This window comes from Pelophylax lessonae, assembly GCF_965119305.1.
Source record: "Pelophylax lessonae genome assembly, chromosome: 1".
NCBI classification, from domain to species: domain Eukaryota; kingdom Metazoa; phylum Chordata; class Amphibia; order Anura; family Ranidae; genus Pelophylax; species Pelophylax lessonae.
The window spans coordinates 729,385,665-729,406,293 of NC_138768.1; the positions used below are offsets into that span (position 1 = coordinate 729,385,665).

General features: G+C 43.0%; 1 protein-coding gene across 2 annotated transcripts in view; it reads right to left on the reverse strand.

Moving 5' to 3' along the window:
* The window catches only part of ZDHHC2 (zDHHC palmitoyltransferase 2), a 172,902-nt gene that overhangs the window by 44,895 nt on the left and 107,378 nt on the right, over nt 1-20,629 (reverse strand). For both annotated transcript variants that reach the window (XM_082243043.1, XM_082243044.1), the window contains 3 exons: nt 20,584-20,616; nt 11,595-11,715; nt 3,454-3,586 (listed from right to left, as the gene is read on the reverse strand). In XM_082243043.1, coding sequence (XP_082099169.1) covers nt 3,454-3,586; nt 11,595-11,715; nt 20,584-20,616 — 287 coding nt within the window. The remainder of the gene's footprint in view (nt 1-3,453; nt 3,587-11,594; nt 11,716-20,583; nt 20,617-20,629) is intronic.

Below are 20,629 nucleotides of genomic sequence, written 5' to 3' on the forward strand. Positions count from 1 at the left end.
GCTATATAAAAAACCTGTAATAAATAAATAAATAAATAGGGGAACAGTTCATGCAGAAGGACTTTCAGAGTGATTACCTGACCTCTGGGGTTGAGTGTGGGAGTTGGGCTCTGAAGGCCTCTTTACTGCTGAAGTAGATGAAAGAGATGGCTGCGATTCTCCACAAACCTCCTTTGTAGAGGCAGAAGTGCAATCATGCCAATGATAATCATGGGGTCAAGAGCAAGGCCAACAGCTATCCTCTGTGTGAAAATCAGGAGCCCTATTGCGTTGGCTAGTGGTGGGATTAAATCACATCCAGGGACTTGGCAAATGGTAAAAAAGAGGGACCACCTGTGACACTGTTCTAGCTTAATGCCCCGCAGCCAAAAAGGTAAAGTTCTTCAAAAACTCTATGTCACAGGTCCTGCTTCTTCTCGCTGATCTCAGCCTGTAACTCAGTGTTTAGGTCCCTCACTGGCCATTGCATGATGGCTCCTGAATTCCAAAGGAAGGATTGTTGTTTGGGCCATAAAAAACTGTCTATTTCGTATCATTGTGTGTGTATTTTATTACTTTATTCAGTTGATTAAAGTAAATTTGCTGCACTAAATTGGTGCACTCTTCTTAATTGTATCTTCATAAGATTTACACCACCCTATCAGATGGTATAGCTAGGCCAGTGAACTGACTTATCTTTGCTGCAGTTAGGCTATACAGCTTTGTCACCTCCCTGCCCACAGCTCAATCAATGGACCAAGAAAGAGCAATGATGAGATGAACCCTTTGCTCTCTACTTCTGCCAGCATGTTCGTGCAGCACACCAGGCCAGCTGCTTATGTTGCCCTTGCAAGTCTAAGCTCTGCTGTATGGGAATTACAAGATTCCATATCAAATTCAGGTACTTACACTAGTAAATAATTTAATAATATTTTTATTCAATTACTGCATTACCAGGTGTTTTTTTGTATTCTGCCAGGAGATCTGCTTTAATATTTGCCACATACAGCAAGTAAATGAGAAGATTTATGCTCTCTGTAGCTGTTGTGCTAAATATAAAACTAAATGACTCGGAGGAGGGCTACCCTCAGGGACATCTTTTATAATTAGTCCGTATAGGCTGCCAACAAGCGTTGGCTTTTTTTGAGCTCTAGAAATTACTGCTTTGAAAATTGAATACAATGGATGAATCTTACCATATGTGATTGATTTATTAATGATGATAATTCATAAATCATACAAAACTTCACTTTATAAATGTAAAAAGTGCATCAGGGCAAAATTAAAAATACCATATTTAGTACATCTCTACAATACATGTACATTTTCCCATGTTTTATCCATTAAAGTACAACAAAATACCTGCTGATCTGCCAATAGTCCAGTGTGGTTCTAACTTTCTGTTTGAGTGGACAGCACAGTGCCAATTTTCTACCTAAATCCCAAAAAGTGTTGTCAGCCCTGCCTGCTCGACTACAGAAATCTGCATATCCCCCAATATGCTCTGTCATGTACTACTGCTGCCTTAACTGCCAAAAACCTGTACACAAGGGCGCTTGGGAGATAAGGGTTTTAAGGACAGGCCTACATCAACAGGAACAGACAAGCTCTAGAGGGGAATTGGGAGGTTCTCAATAAATTTGGGTAATGACTGGTTATACACTGCAAAAACAGTGCAGGTCCCATAAGGTTATCCTATTGGTATTGCTATCTTAAAGTATTGACGTAAATAATCTGGTTCTTGGGCAGGTGGCTTCTAGAGCACCCCAGAGCACATGTGTCAAAAACAAGGCCCGCAGGCAGAATCTGGCCCACCAGGCCATTTTAGGTGACCCTCGCACCCAGGGCTTTTTTTTTGCTGGAACGTGGCAGGACTCTGTTCTGCCACTTCCAGCTCTAACCCTTCCCTTTCCGTTCACCACAGTCACCTGTAAACAGTGGTTCTTGGGCAGGTGGCTTCTGGAGCACCCCAGAACACATGTGTCAAAAACAATTTCCGCAGGCCGAATCCGGCCCACCAGGCCATTTTATGTGGCCCTCGCACCCAGGACTTTTTTTCTGCTGGAACGTGGCAGGACTCTGTTCCGCCACCTCCAGCTCTAACCCTTCCCTCTCTGCTCACCACTGTTACCTGTAAACAGTGGTTCTTGGGCAGGTGGCTTCTGGAGCACCCCAGAGCACATGTGTCAAAAACAATTTCCGCAGGCCGAATCCGGCCCACCAGGCCATTTTATGTGGCCCTCGCACCTAGGACTTTTTTTCTGCTGGAACGTGGCAGGACTCTGTTCCGCCACCTCCAGCTCTAACCCTCCCCTCTCCGCTCACCACTGTTACTTGTAAACAGTGGTTCTTGGGCAGGTGGCTTCTGGAGCACCCCAGAGCACATGTGTCAAAAACAATTTCCGCAGGCCGAATCCGGCCCACCAGGCCATTTTATGTGGCCCTCGCACCTAGGACTTTTTTTCTGCTGGAACGTGGCAGGACTCTGTTCCGCCACCTCCAGCTCTAACCCTCCCCTCTCTGCTCACCGCTGTTACTTGTAAACAGTGGTTCTTGGGCAGGTGGCTTCTGGAGCACCCCAGAGCACATGTGTCAAAAACAATTCCCGCAGGCCGAATCCGGCGCACCAGGCCATTTTATGTGGCCCTCGCACCTAGGATTTTTTTTTTCTGCTGGAACGTGGCAGGACTCTGTTCCGCCACCTCCAGCTCTAACCCTCCCCTCTCTGCTCACCGCTGTTACTTGTAAACAGTGGTTCTTGGGCAGGTGGCTTCTGGAGCACCCCAGAGCACATGTGTCAAAAACAATTCCCGCAGGCTGAATCCGGCCCACCAGGCCATTTTAGGTGGTCCTCGCACCCAGGGTTTTTTTCTGCTGGAACGTGGCAGGACTCAGTCCTGCCACCTCCAGCTCTAACCCTCCCCTCTCCGCCCACCACTGTCACTTTCAAACACAGAAGCCTCCTGTGTTTACAAGGACAACTTTCCTTTCAGCGGCTCTCAAAGATCCCTGCAGCTCTCCACTCATGGCAAGGACAAGGGAGATGCAGATGCAGGTGTATTTTCTGAGAAAAGGCAAAGACAAAATGTATATAGTCTTAAAGATACAAACAACCCTTTAAGGGCAACCATAATGCTGAGACAGCCAGCAATGAAATGAGTTTGACACTCTTGCCCCAGAGAATCTCCACAGTCCCCTTGGCTTGTAGTGTAATGTAATAAAAATGAAAATTCAAGCTTCACACCACTGCTAAGAGGTCCAGATACATCTTTATTCCCATAAAAGCCAGGGGAACAATCCAAAAAGTATCCAATGCATTTAGGGGTTCAAAAATGCCTCCTTTAACAGGGCTTTATTGAAGAAGATGTAAATAAACTGAAGTTTGAAGGATTTCTTTGCAGTGGTGTAGTGCTTCAATTTCCATTCAGGTTATCCTTTGAGACCCAGTAAACATTAAACTAATTAAAAACTCACCTAATGTAGATCTGTTCTTACAGACAAGCCAACAGTGATAGCCAAAGAGGGAGGACAAACTTACAGAAAACATGGCAGCCGCGAAAAACAAAAACATAATGTGGAATTTGGCTTGTGTATCAGGCAGACCATTCTGTAAGGGAAGACGGAGGAAAAGTGATTAGATGGCGAAAAGGGCAGAGGAAACATACATTATCTGCAGAGCAGTTCTGACCTTTAAGTCTTCAGTGCATGCACAAGGGAGACTGCTGAGCAATCAAAGGTCATCATTAAGGAATGGAACATTTAGCTTTTTATAATGGAAGATTTACAATTAAAAGACTTTATTCCTGTTCCTCTTCTGAATACAGCTAGATTTAGAATTCAGAATGAATAGAAAGAATTGTGGAATTGCAGAATACTTAAAATGAATTATTATCGTAATGCTAAATGTCTTTTGGGCAGGCTTTTTACATTCTAAATCACTTGCTGAGCCATATTTTAATGATGATATTTAAAGCCCTTCTACAGGAATTGGACTAAAACCTAAACTTGCAATGAGGCCCTTTAGTGCAAGGGTTAACTGCCTGTCCTGTCTAGGAATGCAGGAACAAGATGTAGTACTTACCTTCTTCCTTACTCCAACAAGGTCACTTTTTAAGGTGCTCCCGGCTAAAATAACAATCCTGCTTTATTCATGCACCTACATTGTACGTGATGATGCCAAGGGATTGTCCATAGTGCCAGTCAGTGCTGTATCTTGGCCTAGGCCAACAAGGCCCAGGCTTAGGGCAGCACTTTGCAGGGGGGCAGCAAAAAAGCAGCACCCCAAAATAAAAAAAATAAATAAAAACAGCCTTCTCCCGGCTCCTGCACCAGACTTAAGGGGTAAATTGGGCTGGAGGGCAGGGTCCAGGAGGCAAATCAGTCTTGCACCCACATAAAGCGGTCACACTGCTACCTGTGGGTATAATAATACCGACTGGTGAGGACATTCGGACAGACCGCATGGGCACTGATGAGGCTGAACTGATGACGCTGCACTGATGGGCACTGATAGTCTGTGGTTGTGGTTTACAGATGACAAAGCGGGTCATAAAACAGGAAGGGGTGTGGTCTTTACAGGAAGGGGTGGGTCATATTTAAATTAGGGGATGCCCAAGTTTAGTCAGGCCTAGGGCAGCACAAAACCTCAATACACCACTGGTGCCAGTGGAAGAAGAGGAGGGTAGTGGAGCCAGGCCCCAAGACCTAGCATTTAACCCTTGCGATTTGGAGGGAGTCCCCCTCAAGGGTAGATTTTGTCTAATTCCTGGAACTTAATATTAAGCGCTCCCTCTGGTGGCCATCAATTACAGATTTACTTTAAGAATTTTACGTACATCTAAACCCAAGAAAAAAATATAATTTATTGCAGCTTACCAGTTCCTAGATGAGGAGTATACATTTTCCTTTTTTAGGCTAAGTACATGTGCTGCATGTGCAGAAAATACATGCTGATCTTGCCAGAAACCCTGTCTCCTTGTACCTTCCTTGCACTGAAGTGAAATGTAAAAGTTTATTTGCCTTCCCAACACTCTTCTGTGAACTGCAAGATAACTTCTTTCTATGCAATTGAGATGAGATGTTTGTAATCCCAACAAGTAGAGCAGCCTAGAGTGACAATGTTGCTCTCCCAAAGATACAGTATGGCTAGTGTTGTCACCCTAGAACAGGAAGTGTGTTACTGCAGATCAACCAGAAGAAAAAAGATGTGGTGGCTGCATTGGTTTTCTTTTTTAGGCTTTTTTTCCATTTAAAGGATGGTACGCTGCAATATGTTACATTTTGTTTTAGGGATATTCAGGGTTTAGATATATGTATTTATATCTTATTTAAAAAGAATAATTAATATTGACATTATTTACATTGGAATGATCAACCCCAAGTGCATAAATAAGCAGTTTCCATGTAAGAGAGCTGATTTGTAGACAAATCACACAAGCCAAGCTGGCAAAAATGTTTGGTGAACTGCAACCTATCCTTTATATTTCAATATATTTATATAAAATGTATGCTTCGTTCAACATGAAAGATTGGGAATAAAATGCATACAAGGAACAAAGCCTTTCTGCTTCATTACTGTAGTGCACCAAGCCCCCAAATTTTAAAGGCATTATTGTAGTGCACCCATAAACTAACCCCTCCCCCCCCAAGTTAGATACTGTATTGGTACTGTGCTGACCGAAAGATCTAACATCATAAGGAGGGCAAAGAAAAAACTGGGAAGCTACCAAACTAAAAAGCAGCCTGAGAAGGATGACTAAAGTTGGAACGAATCTGTATGAAATCTCTGGATAAGTGAAGCAAAAGCATCGGATCTGTGTCAGACCAGGCAAATACACAGTTCACTGCTATCTGTAAAAATTCTGCTTCTAGTAAACATACCAAATTCATGTTTGCAATGTGCCATAACACAAGCAAATCTTATATGGTAGATGTATGGTATACAGAGTAACTTCAATAAAGATTGCACAGACAGCCATCTTCCACCTCTGTTCCCCCTTCACCAGAGATAGACTGACATATAGATAACTGTCTAGCCAACCAATGATGTGAAAGATCTTCAGACATCCCTGGACCTCATAACCCAAGCCAAGGCTGAACAGTAGAAGCAGGGACAGTGGCTTCAGTTGCAACTATAACCAAATCCATGGGGATGGGGGTGGGGGGTAGGGGGGATACCTGCTATGCTTGGTTACAATTGTGACAGGCATTCAGTTTTAAAAATCCCTAGTGGATTGGATTCTAAGCCTATACACTTTGGAACTTTTGTTCTGCAGATTCGGTCACATAAATATTTAAGCTGATAAAAAGAAGTCTATGTGCCTCTACAGCGTACCGTAATTTTATCCTGTTTTGGGGTTTTTCACACTGATCCTCATTTCCCTGAATTTCCAGACAGTTCATTTATTAAATTCTAGACATTAAGCCCGTTAAATTAACAGGCGCTAGAACATATGTGGTCAAAATTTTTTCTAACAACGCGAGAGCCGCATGACGTAGCCAGCTCTGCGCATAGCGTCCCTGTTGCCCTAGCAACATCGGGGACACGCGCAGAGCTGACCGAGCTGCTCTCGCGTGCGAGCGCGCACCCGCCGTGTGCCCGCGCACACCCGTCGCTTCAAGAGTTTCGCCCGGCCGCCCGAAGTCTCTGCGCTCCAAGTCCCAGCGGCTGTCCGTGGGGCACATGCGCAGTAGCGCAATCCCACGGACACAGGGACTGGACGCAGAGACACTTGTACTTTATATAGTAAGATATATATAATTATATAGGGGGGGGCAATAAGAGTTTCTGATAGAAGAGCCCAGGGGTGATGTGCAGGGAGATGTGATCATATCATAAAGAATTGAGGATCAGAGGTGCCAGGTCAGCAGTGTGATCAGAGGCAGAAGAGCTGACACTTCAGCCAAGCCAGTGCTGCCCCCTCCAGCAGGGGGCGCTGTGGAGCCTGGAATGCAGAGGGGAGCGGGATGGACACATCAGCAATCTACATACACACCGCATTATGCCGGAGGGGGACACCCCGTGCAGGACCAAACCCCCCCTCCGGAGGAGTGCAGGCTGGGGAGGAGATGCATGGAATTTCTGCGGGGGGAGGGAGACTCCTACCTCAAACATGAGCCCGAGGAGGACGCAGATGATGAAGAAGAAGCCGATGTTCGCAATGGTTGTGGATGACGAACTCCTGGCTGAAGATGGGGTAAGTTTTCCTCCTTCTGAAAGCCATCTCCGGAGAGCCGACCGCTCCACCGCTCTACTGCGCCTGGCCCCGCCCCTCTTCCCCGGGGCACAGACGCCTTCCCGGGATACACACGCCCACTTAACACGCTGCTGCCGACCGCCCCTCTGACAGCCCGGCCGCCCGAAGTCTCAGCGCTCCAAGTCCCAACGGCTGTCCGTGGGGCACATGCACAGTAGCGCAATCCCACGGACACAGGGACTGGACGCAGAGACACTTGGACTTTATTATATTAGATTAGATACCTACCAGTATGCAAACATGCTAAACTAATTCTTAAGAATAAAATGCAGCAGCTAGAGATACTGTTGATTACTATCCGAAGTCTTGGAATTTGCATATTTCACCTCCACAGGCTTTAGGACTCAGGATGCTCCTGGCAATAAATGAGCTTAGAATTGTGCTATAGTGATCTTTGTACTTCCAGATATGTTGATATAAATTGGCTAGTTTTCACTTGCAATTTACCATTGAACTTATCAGTACAGTTCTTGTCTGTTACTGTTGTCTTTCTATATTTTGACATTTTGTCAGTAGTCCTTATCTAAATATTTCTTTTAGGGAGTCAAAGACTTGAAGCCAGAGTCAGCATGATAGCCAGGTTACTAGCATTTTCAAAAGGAGAGTTCAGCAATATGGCCTCGATGTTTCACTGATGACAGGTTTATTTTTATTAGTTTTGTCTGTAACTATGTAGGAAAACCTATGTCATCTAGTCGCTCAGCATCCGTCCTTAATTTCTTCCATGGTTGTGGAACCAAAGATAACTGTATGTGTATAATATGGGTCTAATTACTTTCTCCCAATAGTTGCCATATCTATAGTCATCTTTGATGGTATATTTAGTTTACATTCTGCATTCCTTGTTTGATAGAACCTACCTGTAGGAAAGTAGAATTGTTCATGTCAAGTGGGTTGAACATTCCATCCTCATAATGGAGGCTAGTTCTAAGATCCATTCGGCAACTGAGGAGATATGCTGGGTACATCACTGTTGGGAGGGTTAGAGCCCTGGCTGCATTCGGAAAGTGTTGCAGAATGTCTTTAGGAGATTTCAGGGGTTTAAGGATCATGGAAAGTAGGGTGAATTGCGGTGTATTAGGGGCAATGGTCCCTGTAACCCTGTTAAAGATTATCAAAATCTTATCCCAGAATTTTTTATTCAAGGGGCAAGTCCACCAAATGTGGGCCTTGGTGTTAGTGGAGCATCTCTAGCATTTGTTAAATATTGAAGGCTAGTAAGAATTTAAGATGAAAGGGCACCTATACCAGTGGGACAGGACTTCTCCTGGGTCTTGCAGGCTATAGATGAGCAATGGCTAAAGGTATATTTTCCCAGTCCTCTGAATTTTTGTAGAGTCTTCACCTCCTTTTACCATTTTTTAGTATAATATGGTAAGAAGGCGTGGGAGATATTCAGCAAGATGCCATAGAGTGGAGAGATGACTTGTGTAGGGGAGGAGTCTTGGAGAAGAAAGTGTTCAAAGAGTGTGTGTGTGTGTGTGTGGGGGGGGGGGGGACAATAATGGGATTTTTTGTTACTGTAGAATCCTTTTCTCTGAGTTCATTGAAGGGCACAACTTCTCAGTATTCTTGACTGTAGGGTTATAGCGCCGTCTTCAGGAGTAGGACACTACTTAGAGAAAAAGAAAACACAGTACCTCCTATTGGCAGTCCTAACTGGTAGTCAACCCCCCCCCCCCCCAATCTCCGATAGGCATCTCAGTTAGCCACAAAGCAGTGCAAAGGAAAACATGATAGAGGGGTTGATGTTGTGTCCTTCAATGAACTCAGAGAAAGGGATTTTGCGGTGAGGAACAAAAAATCCAGTTTTCTCTAATGTTAGGCCACCAGCTCCATCATGCAGTGTGCGGAAGTAATAGCATCCAAAAATGCAATCTTCTGGAAGAGAGTCACCAAGGGAAGAGCCCTAATATTCTAAAAGGGTGGTTTCTGAAGAACCGAAAGAACTAGGTTCAAGTCCCACGGCGGCAACAGCAAAATATCTCCAAGACATAGATAGGGAACTGAGACTCCTCCAACGTCCAACAACTCTGGGCCAACCTCAGACCCAGAACCCCCCAGCTAGACAGGCTGGCTGCCATCAAGACCACTGTCCATTGAAGAGGGAGAAATAACTTCCCGGACAGAAGAGACAGAGACTGAAGCCACCAGAGGAGGGAGGGCTTGACAGATCCTCCCACACAGAACCATCAGTCCAAGGATGCAGGAACCTTGTCCCATATACATACTGTAGGATTTCCTTCTGCAGAACCCTTGTATGCAACAGCTCTTAAGGGACAGCCTTAAAGGTAGACAACATGAGGTCCAGGACCTGCATGCAGAACCGCAGAGAAGACCATCAGCAAGGCAGCAGTCAGAAGTTTCCAAAAGTTGTCCAGCCTGGAATTGGCCCCAGGTATTCCAGATGCCTGGTTGGGATCAGAGCAGACTTTTTGAATTACAGATTCCAACCGAACACTTGTAGAATGCGAATGATGATCGCCACATTGTCCATCAAGGATGAGTGAGACTCTTCCTGCTTATCCCAGCAATACCCCATTGTCTCAATAATGCCAGGGTCAAAGGACCAAAGCCAGCACTTTGGTAAACACCAGAGAGACAAAAGCTGGACCAAAGGGGAAAACAACAAATGGTAATGAGCATCCCTTACTACAAAGAGCAGAACATGCTGGTGCCCAGGCACAGATAGAAACAAATAATTATATGTTTTTGACATCTATGGAGGCCAAGAGATTCCCCTGATGAAGGAAGGCCCCCACAAAATAGCAGAACAGATGGATTCTATCAATAATATTTGTACCTTTACAAAAATGATTCAGGCCTAGAGGACCTGACCCTTCCCTTCTTCTGAATCGTAAACAGGTTGGAATCAACCCCCAGAACCTCTCATAAATGACCTGAAGAAGCAAGTTGTTTACAGCCATAGGAGCTCAGAAGAAAGGGACTTCACTGGTGGATAGAAGGAACTCTATTGTGCAGCCCAATGATATGAGTTTGGGAATCCAGTTGTCAGAAAGCAGGAAAATCCACAGATGAAGTCTGGCAAATCAGGAAACTTTCTACCTTTTATGTTTCACAGGAAGGAGGATGCAGCACCCTAGATGCCCCAAGACACAATTGCAGGGAAGGGATTTAGATGAAAACAAACTTCCCACCCCTTAGGAGTCGTCCTTATGCAGCAAGGTTGTAGAATGCAAGACTGCACCACACATGTGTCTCCAGGGAGAAACTGCGTTTCGGGTATGACATTATCAGCAGGGCACCTGCACTTACCCACCCACACCGAAATGGCCGCAGAAGCTCGGAATAAGCGGCCAGAATCAAGACCAACCCACCTACAGTGAAGTGCCACCATACACCACAACCGCCTCAGGGACTACCTGAAAAATGGCAGGCTTTCCCTGGCCAAAGGCAGGGAGCTGCCTGTTCATCTGGAGACATTGCAAGTGGCTGGATGGAGCCACCGAATGTACCTTTCCTTTCCCGAGGAGCACAGTGCTAGTAACACTTGGACACACACATGGGGAGAAAATAAAAAGTACCCGTAGACCAATCCAGCCACCCAGGGAGAGGAGGGGGAAGGAGGATGTACAATGCTACTTACCACCTCAAATGAAGCGGGGAACCCTCTCCGACAGAACACCTCTACACTGGAAAGGGGTTGCTGTCTGCCTGGGGGAACACTGTGACAGAGCAACAAGGTCACTTGGTCATATATGCCCCCTGTGAGGACCACTCACAGGGCTCCCCAGGATCCAGGATAGGGTCGTTGCAGCAAAACCCGTATGTATCTAGGGCTCTGTATGCGCTCAATAGCCCAGCTGAATACTGGATCTAGATCTTTCAGCCTAGCTGGGGTGATACTGGGTCTAGATCATTCAGCCTGTTGCCTAGCTCAGCTGTTGATTGAAGACCTATGCAGGAGAAATCCTAAGAAAAAAAGAAGAAGAATGTGGAACTAAGAGACCCAGCAGGGAGCTAGGTCCAAACTCCGAAAGTTGGCAGAAAAAACTGAGTTGCCTATCGCAAAGGGGGTTCAACTACCAGTTAGAACTACCCATAGGTGGTACTGTGTTTTCTCCACCTAATGTCCTACTCCTGAAGGTAGCATTTTACCCCTATGGTCAAGAATACTGACAAGTTGTGTCCTTAAATGAATATAAGAGAAAAGTTGTTTTTTGTTCTGGAGGGAATTTTGGAAGGATTTGAATTGTTGGTACCTCAGCCACTGAGGCATAGCTTTGTGGGAACTATGGTGGACCAATATCTGTAGGTATCCAAACTGAAATAATACATTAGCACAAAAGCTGAGGATTGGAAACATTGATACCTACAGTAAACATAGAACATACTTACTGTCCAAAACTTGATAAAATACTGCAGATCTGTGGCAACAATAAATAGGCAATACAGCAAGGAATAGGCCAGAAAGAGCAGAAAAAACTTATAGTTGGAGAATCCAACGCAGTTGTTCACCCTACAAAAACAAACAAGCACAAATCACTTATGAAGCTATGATTGAGGAGAGCTAGGTCTCGTGTACAACACACTTTGGCATTACCAGATTCCAGCTGTTGTCTTTTTAGCCTGGATTAGAGAATGAAAGAATGCATCTGATTCTGCGGGCATCATTTGTCTTTCCTTTAGCTTAACTTTATTGTCTTTACAAGTAGGGAAAATTGTTACTACTGCAACAGTTCCCTTTACTAGAAAGCTAATTAATTATTGTATTCTAGCCTAAAGAAAGCCTGTCAGCCTGGTGTATAAATGTGCCATGTCTTTCAGCTGGGACTTTTAATACTCTAGGCCACTTCAGCCACAGACACTTGGATCATGTCAGTAAAATAGCTTTTCTAATATTTCATATATATGCAAAGCCTGAGCATTGTAAGCTTAATCCCGCCTAGTATTTCTTATTTATCATCCTAGTATATCATTGCTGGTGCAAAATTCTGTACCGCAAAATCAAACGATGATGAAATGCATAAACTGTTGTTCCTGGCAATGTGTCCAGATTGTGTAGGCCTAAACTTGTCTGACTAGAGCCCAAACCCTAACCTCACGAGCACTAAGCCCTACCCTGTTATTCAGCTATCTATTTCTAGAGCATAGGCATGTGCACAGGGTGTGCCGAGTGTGCCTGGGTGCACCCTATTCACCCTGTGCACTGCCGATTCTCCCTGCTGTCTGGTGCTCCCGTTCTCCCCTATGCAGTGCTTCCAGCTTTCCTCCTCTACTCTCCCACTGGCTGCTGCGAGAGATGCTTCAGGATGGAGAGCAGGGAAAGGGGCCATTAATATTGAATTAATAGGCCCTTTCCTTTTCTGAATGAACACAGTGAGTGATCTGTGTTCATTCTTAAAGTGATTGTAAAGTCTAATTTTTTTTCAATAAAAAAAAACAAACGTCATACTTCCCTGCTCTGTGCAGTTGGTTTTGCACAGAGCAGTCTGGATCCTCCTATTCTCCTGGCCCCTCCCTCCCTTTGAGTACCCCCACAGCAAGCAGTTTGCTATGGCGGCACCCGAGCCGAGTCACAGCTCCGTGTATACATTTAGACACGGAGCTGTGGTTCGCCCCGCCCCCTCTCTCTCCTCATTGGCTGACTTTGATTGACAGCAGCAGGAGCCAATGGAACCACTGCTGTGTCTTAATCAATGAGCAGGGGAGTCCCTGATGGCTGAGACAGTCATAAACATCGCTGGATTGAAAGGGGGCACAGGTAAGTATTAGGGGGACTGGGGAGGGCCGCTGCACACAGAACGTTTATCTTAATGCATAGATTGCATTAAGATAAAAAACCTTCTGACTTTACAAACCCTTTAACTGTAGCATAGTAAACTAAGTTTACTATGCTTTAGTTTGTGAATAAACAGGAAGGGACTGGGGAATCTGTGTCCTCAGTTTCTTTTTCTTTTCAAAAGTGAGACATCAGGACTCTGTTTAGACTCTTGACCTTTCACTAAAGCCCCCCAACAGGGCTCCTAAAACAAATTGTAAAAAAAAAAAATAATAAAAAATACAATTGTAAAAAATAATAATAATACTAATAAACTACTGATACCATCCACTGCCCCATTGACATCAATCTCTGCTCTACTGACACCGTCCACTGCTCTGCTGACACCAATCTTTGCTCTACTGATACCATCCACTGCCCTACTGACACCAATCTCTGCTCTACTGATACCATCCACTGCCCTACTGACACCAATCTCTGCTCTACTGATACCATCCACTGCCCTACTGACACCAATCTCTGCTCTACTGATACCATCCACTGCCCTACTGACACCAATCTCTGCTCTACTGATACCATCCACTGCCCTACTGACACCAATCTCTGCTCTACTGATACCATCCACTGCCCTACTGACACCAATCTCTGCTCTACTGATACCATCCACTGCCCTACTGACACCAATCTCTGCTCTACTGATACCATCCATTGCCTTACTGACACCAATCTCTGCTCTACTGATACCATCCACTGCCCTACTGACACCAATCTCTGCTCTACTGACACCATTCACTGCCCTACTGACACCAATCTCTGCTCTACTGATACCATCCACTGCCCTACTGACACCAATCTCTGCTCTACTGATACCATCCACTGCCCTACTGACACCAACCTCTGCTCTACTGATACCATCCACTGCCCTACTGACACCAATCTCTGCTCTACTGATACCATCCACTGCCCTACTGACACCAATCTCTGCTCTACTGATACCATCCACTGCCCTACTGACACCAATCTCTGCTCTACTGATACCATCCACTGCCCTACTGACACCAATCTCTGCTCTACTGACACCGTGCACTGCTCTGCTGATACACACTCACGTATGTTTGTGCTCTGAGGTGCACACCCTAATGCAATAAGCTGCGAACACCAATGACCTAGAGTCTGTAGTAGCCACTGAGGATCAGGTGGTGGACTGTTAAAAGGGTATGATGACTTCTACTGCTAGTAGAAGTGAGGTTAAGATGATTGAAAAAGTTCTTGCAGACACAGTTTGGTACCCATCTTTCACCTCAATGTTACTTTATAGACTAACATACTGTACATCTGACAAGTTTACACTAAATATCACACATATGAAGCACTGCATAGAACAGTAGGCTAAGACATTGCAGAATAGCTTTAACCCTTTAAATTCATACTACCACCGCTGAGTATTCAGTAAAGGAAAGTCCCTTTAGTGAATTTTAGTTACATTTTCAACACTCTTGGAGATGGACACTGATGTACAGTATGCCTATAAGATGCAGATAATTATTTAGAATAACTGATTACACTGGTTCAGAATATCTGCAGGACTCAATAGAGAATCCCAGCTGGAGGACTGACAGGAGAATCTAGGTACACTATCTCTGTAAATAGATGAAGTGCATCTTTCTGGCAGTTTGGAGCCAGGTGAAGTATATACCTAAGGCACTTATGTTGGGATTTACCTAGAAATGAACATACACATGACAACAAATCCTCCATAGCATAGGGTAGGGTTGTCATTTTAGAGATGGTTGTTATGGATAATAAGGCCTGGAGGCTTGGGGTGCTGAGCTGTAAAATGTGGAAGCTTTGGGCATAGGACCCCAAAATGATAATGGGACAGATTTAAAGCACATTCGTCTTGCAGGTGCAGTAGTGCCATGAGCTACTGGAATTGAACTGTATTGGAAACACTTCTTCAGAAATGTAAGATACTACTGCATGGTGGATTGCATATCTCCCAGGCTGTGGCCTTAAAACCTGATATCAGTGAGGAAAAAGGCTCTACTATGAAAGATGGATGGAGGCTGATAGTTAAAGTATATGAAAAGGCCAAAGAAACATATTGACCACAGAGCACTGTAATTTAAGGTGCACAGAACACAGCTCCCAGTCCAATGCTTTAATTTACCCTCAAGTATATGGGGCATTCTGCAGGCACCTACATTGGCTTGCCCACCAGCTTACATGAGTTTGCGGTGCTGTGAATAAATATGCCTGTAAGGTTTGAAGCAATGCAAAGCAAAATCAGAACCTACAAAGCCACATCCAAAACCTAAAGTGCTAAGGCCCCTTGCACACAGACCCCTCTAGAATTAGTCTATTCTGGTGTTTTGAACCACATGGGAGTGCAACTGCAGGATCCAGCCCCCCTGCAGCAACCTGTCAAAGTCTATGGCAAGCTGCGGCCAAGCTATACTTAGTGATACATGTGTTTATTGCTCTGTGCATTCAGGGATGACCTTTGGCTGACAGATTGCCTGCAGCAGCAAGGTCAGATGCTGCACCTGTCCCTCCCAGGTGACCTAATATGTGGAGGGGGACGCACTGCTCCTGAACATCCTCGTGTGCAAGAAGCCTCAAAAAACAGAAAAGGATTCATAGATGAATCCAGACAGATTTCCTACAAAAGATTTTAGCCAAAATGTTACTGCCTCTCTGATTATATATAATGATTGGCCAGAATTAGTATGTATGCGGCTTCTCAAGTAAATATAATAAGCTGACTCAGCGTCTATGTGCCTGGCTTCAACTCAAACGCATAATTTTCCCCAATGATGATTCACATGCTGTAACTCATATAACCCTGCACAGGAAGAATCGCACAAACAACATGGTGAGTTCATCTGATTTAGAGAGGGCAAAAAAAACCTTTTGAATTCCTACTCATTTTATCAGGATCTTTGTGGATTTTGTATGCAGATTTAGTATGCAGTCAGACTTTTACATTTAATTCAATGTGAGCTCACGTTTTTCTTTGTACAAGTAAATCCCATCTTCAATTTTTTTTGTATTTTTATATATATATATATATATATATATATATACATATATATATATATATATATGATAGTAGCACCTTCTTTCTGAGTGGATATCTCCTACCTTGAGTTTTTTCGTTTTTGTTCCAGATGTGCCAAGGGATTTATTTTGTTTATCTACAGGAGTCTCTCTCTTTTGTGCTATTTCACATTTATGTATTTTTATGAGACATTCCCCGGCAGCCATTTGAATATATAGCTTTTCCTTGGCATACCTGTAGCAATATGAACACTTTCTCATACATGGTTTTCATTTTATATCTACTTTTTTTACAATTTTATTTTTACATTCTGTATGATTTCTGATTATTTATATTTCACATTTCATTTGAATGGGCTTAAAATAGGGGGCGTTTTCACAAAATAAAGGGTCAATGAAGAGCTTCGATAACACATGGGCTTATCCGATTGCTTCGGTTTTCCAAATCCCTTCCGCGTGTGTTCTATTGGCTACAGATTATAATGTTAAAGCTGGAATGTACAATCATTTAGTCATTTATACTTGCATATATATCTGTGTTTTTAACCTGTTATTTTAGCTATGACTAAGCCCCAGTAAGGGTGTAAAATAGGTTACCTATATCTGATTCCTTCATTTGCTGTATGGACTGTCTTTTTATTTAATAAAGGTGACTATATTGGAGTGCGGCTGTCCAGATCCTTTCGTTCACACATAAATCCCAAAAAGGATTTGAGAAAAGTCAGACAGTAAAACTGGGGCTTGCACAAGAAGATGGAAAAAGGAATCAATCAGATGCTTATCCCAATAATATTTATCACTCTATGGTGGAATTTAAATATACCAGTGAGGTAAAAATATATTAAAAACATAACAACATGTGTATATAGGATTATAAAAAAAAAAAAGTCATTTTTATTTATTTGTACTTGCTAAAAAATGTTCATAAATTCTTAGACATAGTAAAATAATTACATATGACATTAAACATCATGGGGTCTATTTATAAATACATTTACTGTGCCAATTTCATTGATAATGCCGTAATTTTTGCGATATGTGTAGAATGTCAGATTCTATTTGCGGTCATTCACAGGGTGAATGTAACATTCCCTAACATTTGTTCTAGTAAGAGAAAATAACCATGAGGACATTGGACCATGCGAGGAAAAGAACCTTTAACCAATAGAGAAATGCCTAACATTATAGGCTAAGGCTGGCCATAGATGGTTTGAGATTCAAATCATGTATGGGCAGGCTGACTACCCAAGTTTATCAATCGATCCAACTTGGCTACAACCAGGCCGGTTTTTACATATGTTTATCGCTAAAGGCTGGTATAGCCGCTAGCAACAATCACTCAGCGGGAGGGATTCCTCCATCAACACTGTCCGTGAACCTGTGGTTGCAGGATAGAAATCTGCTTTGTGTATTGTATGGCCTAGATTAGTACACTTGAATAGAAGAGGAAATAATATGAGCAAGACCTGCACTGTGTACAAAGCCTATGAAGATTCGTGTGTTCACCAATGACAGACTAATGAATTAGCTACTACAGAAAGGGAATTGTGGTACAGAAATGATACAATGTAGCAGACAAAAAAATGTTTTTTACCTTTAGATCATCCATTCTTAATCAGGATTACATAGCACCCTAGTGTTCCTCCGCAGATTGCTATGGGTTCTTTGAGCTGTGGGCTAATTGACCTCTCATTTGATGATGCCTGCATAGTTTCAGGGTCAAGGCTACTTGGCAGAGTCAGCGGCATGACACCAATTATCTTTTTTGTTGTCTGGATGGCATTCTAATCACTACTGTAATTGTTTTTGTAGCGGCATCATTCATTTGAATGGGTCTCGCTCAGCTCCAAAAATGCGCCAAAGAAGCTCATATACGATATTTTGGCACTAAGTCAAGCGCGCTTTGTGACATGCATCTTTGCACATTTTTTACACGTTCATTGGAGTAATTGGGGTGCTATTAAAGAGGAAGTAAACTCTGCCCCTCGAGTGCTCCTTCTCAATGCAGCCAGTATAATAAATCTTTCCATTACATTCTGCCTAGTTAGTGATCTCTTTGGATGTTTCTTACTGTTATTTGGTGTGTTTTTTATTTTCTTCCTTCATGTCTGAAGCCAGCGCCATCTTATATTTTGTCTTCCGAGGCAGCTTCCGCCCTTTCTGTTTCTCCCTTCCATATTCTCGCACATGCCCAGTGAGGTTTTAGCCAAGACTCGTTTTCATTCCAGATTACAGTGGCAACCCTGTCAGGTGAGCTTCTCGCTCCTGTCCCGGGCTATACACGGATGGTTACACCCCCTGTGATGTTGCAAGTCACATGGGGGTGTAAACAGGAAATTCTGAATGAGTCTGTACTCTCGCGGGATTGCAGAGGAATGCCACAGAGAGGACATGACGAAGCCACAGCATGTTACTGAAAGGACTAACGGCATGATAAGCGTGCCTTAAATAGGGGACATTCTGCACATGCGCTGGTGACGTCATAGAACTGGACAACGATGAATTGCAGGAAAAGTAAGCAAATTAGAAGAGATCTAGAGACAGCGATTTATAGAAAATTTGCTAATTATTTAAATGGGGAAAAGTGTATTTGGCAAGTTTACTTCCACTTTAAGTAATATTTGTAACACCACTGCGTTGCGCATTTTAGTGCATTTTTGCCTACATTTCCGCTACGCACAGATGTGAACAGGGCTACACTCTCTGCGGTAGCTTATTCATTACACTTAAAATGACACTAAACAATATCCTATTCTGCAAAAATAATCCATACACACCCACTACTTAATGAAGGAACAATCTATTCCTAAAATTGTTTCTTCTTTTTCTGCCTATGTTTTTCTGCCTCTTTCTGTGACCTCCCAGACCTCTCCCTTTTGCCGTCTCATTCATCTGAAAAGAATGAGCAGTGGACATTAGTTGTGGTCATGTGAACTGCTCTCTGTACACTACTAATACGTGGTCCATAGTTCATAGTCCCTAATCTGTCTTGGGAACAAACAAAAAAGAGAGGGTGGCTACCTTTTTACATACAGTGGGACCATGGAGAATGAACGTAGCCGCCCTCTAACAGAGTCAGGAGTCAGATCACAGAAACAAAAAAAAATGGAGATATTGAAGAGGCTGAGAGCAATAGATAGGTCGTTTTTCAGTTTAGAATACATATCTAAATAAAATTGTCTTTTTTTTTAACCAGAGTTTATTTATTTATTTATTATGATTTTCAACTCCATCTATTGGTCATAATGCTGTATCTTCCTGATTCACCCTATGCTTATAAATGAAAAATATTAGAACAGGTGAACAAATAGACTAATAACATTAATTTTTGCCCCCTTCTCTCAAAATTAATGTACGTGCAGTTTAACAGGAGGAATAGCTGTGCAATTTTTTTTAACCACTTCCATACTGGGTGGTTTCTGTCCCCTCCTGCCGCCTGCAAGAATGGGTATGATTTCTCCTATGGTGAAGGGAATTGCCAGGGGAAAAAAATGATATCTGAATGATGCCGCTGCAGGCATCTTTTATATATATCCCCACTTAAAGCCCAGGACATCATATGACGTCAGGGATGTTAGGGAACGTTACATTCACCCTGTGAAAGTCAACAATTAGAAACTGACATTTCACACATATTACAAACATTACAGGTATTATTGTGTAGCCACTTTGACCCTATACAATTACATGGACTGTCTGCATGCAGAACCCGGTGGCTCAAGCTGCATAAACATGGCCCATTCACAGACTACAGGCATCGCAGCCTGTGCAAATAAGATCTTAAAGTACAATATACAGTGCTAAATGTTGTTGGGAGGTATATGTATATGGATAGTGCCTTTGAGGAAGTAATTATACACACACTGGGATATTTCTCTGATTTTGTTGTTTAAATTATTACAATCAGATGCTTACTTTCATTTATGATCCTGCACTAAAAAAATAACTGGAACCTGGTTAGATACATACATTTTCTTTTATTTAGATTTTATGTAAGGATCCTGGCTATTGAGGGTGACATGGATGGGTAAATCACAAAAAAAATGCTGAGTCAATAATGCTTTGGCAGGTAAAACATTTCAAAGAGATGTATTTAAACTGCGTATTTAGCTTTTGGCTGCAGTTTAGTTTAATATAGTAATAAGGTTACTGGCAGAGTTAATATTAATATCACTTTAAAGAATCAGGGTGCTTTTTCATAATTAGAAGCCAAGATACAAATCTTTTATCTACTTTAAAAACAGTGGAGTGCCCAGTTTTAAATCTGGGTCCTGACACCCTAGAATATTTTTAGACTTCCGTTATATCAACATCAGATATGGTATATTTTGAACACTTACAAGCAATAAATGTTTTTTCCTGGTCCAGGCCTATTTAATCGTGAGAAGGTTAGCAAGAGGAAAGACATCATATAAAATGTCTGCACTTTTTTTCTGAAATGACGTACAATAGACCATGTTACATGGCCACTTTAAATAATAACTAGTGCTTAGAGGTGTTCTCTTAATTAAATATCAACTTTAAATATGTTGTGTTGGTACATACCAAGGGCAGTGATGATCCATCTTCAATATACACCTAAAATAGTGAA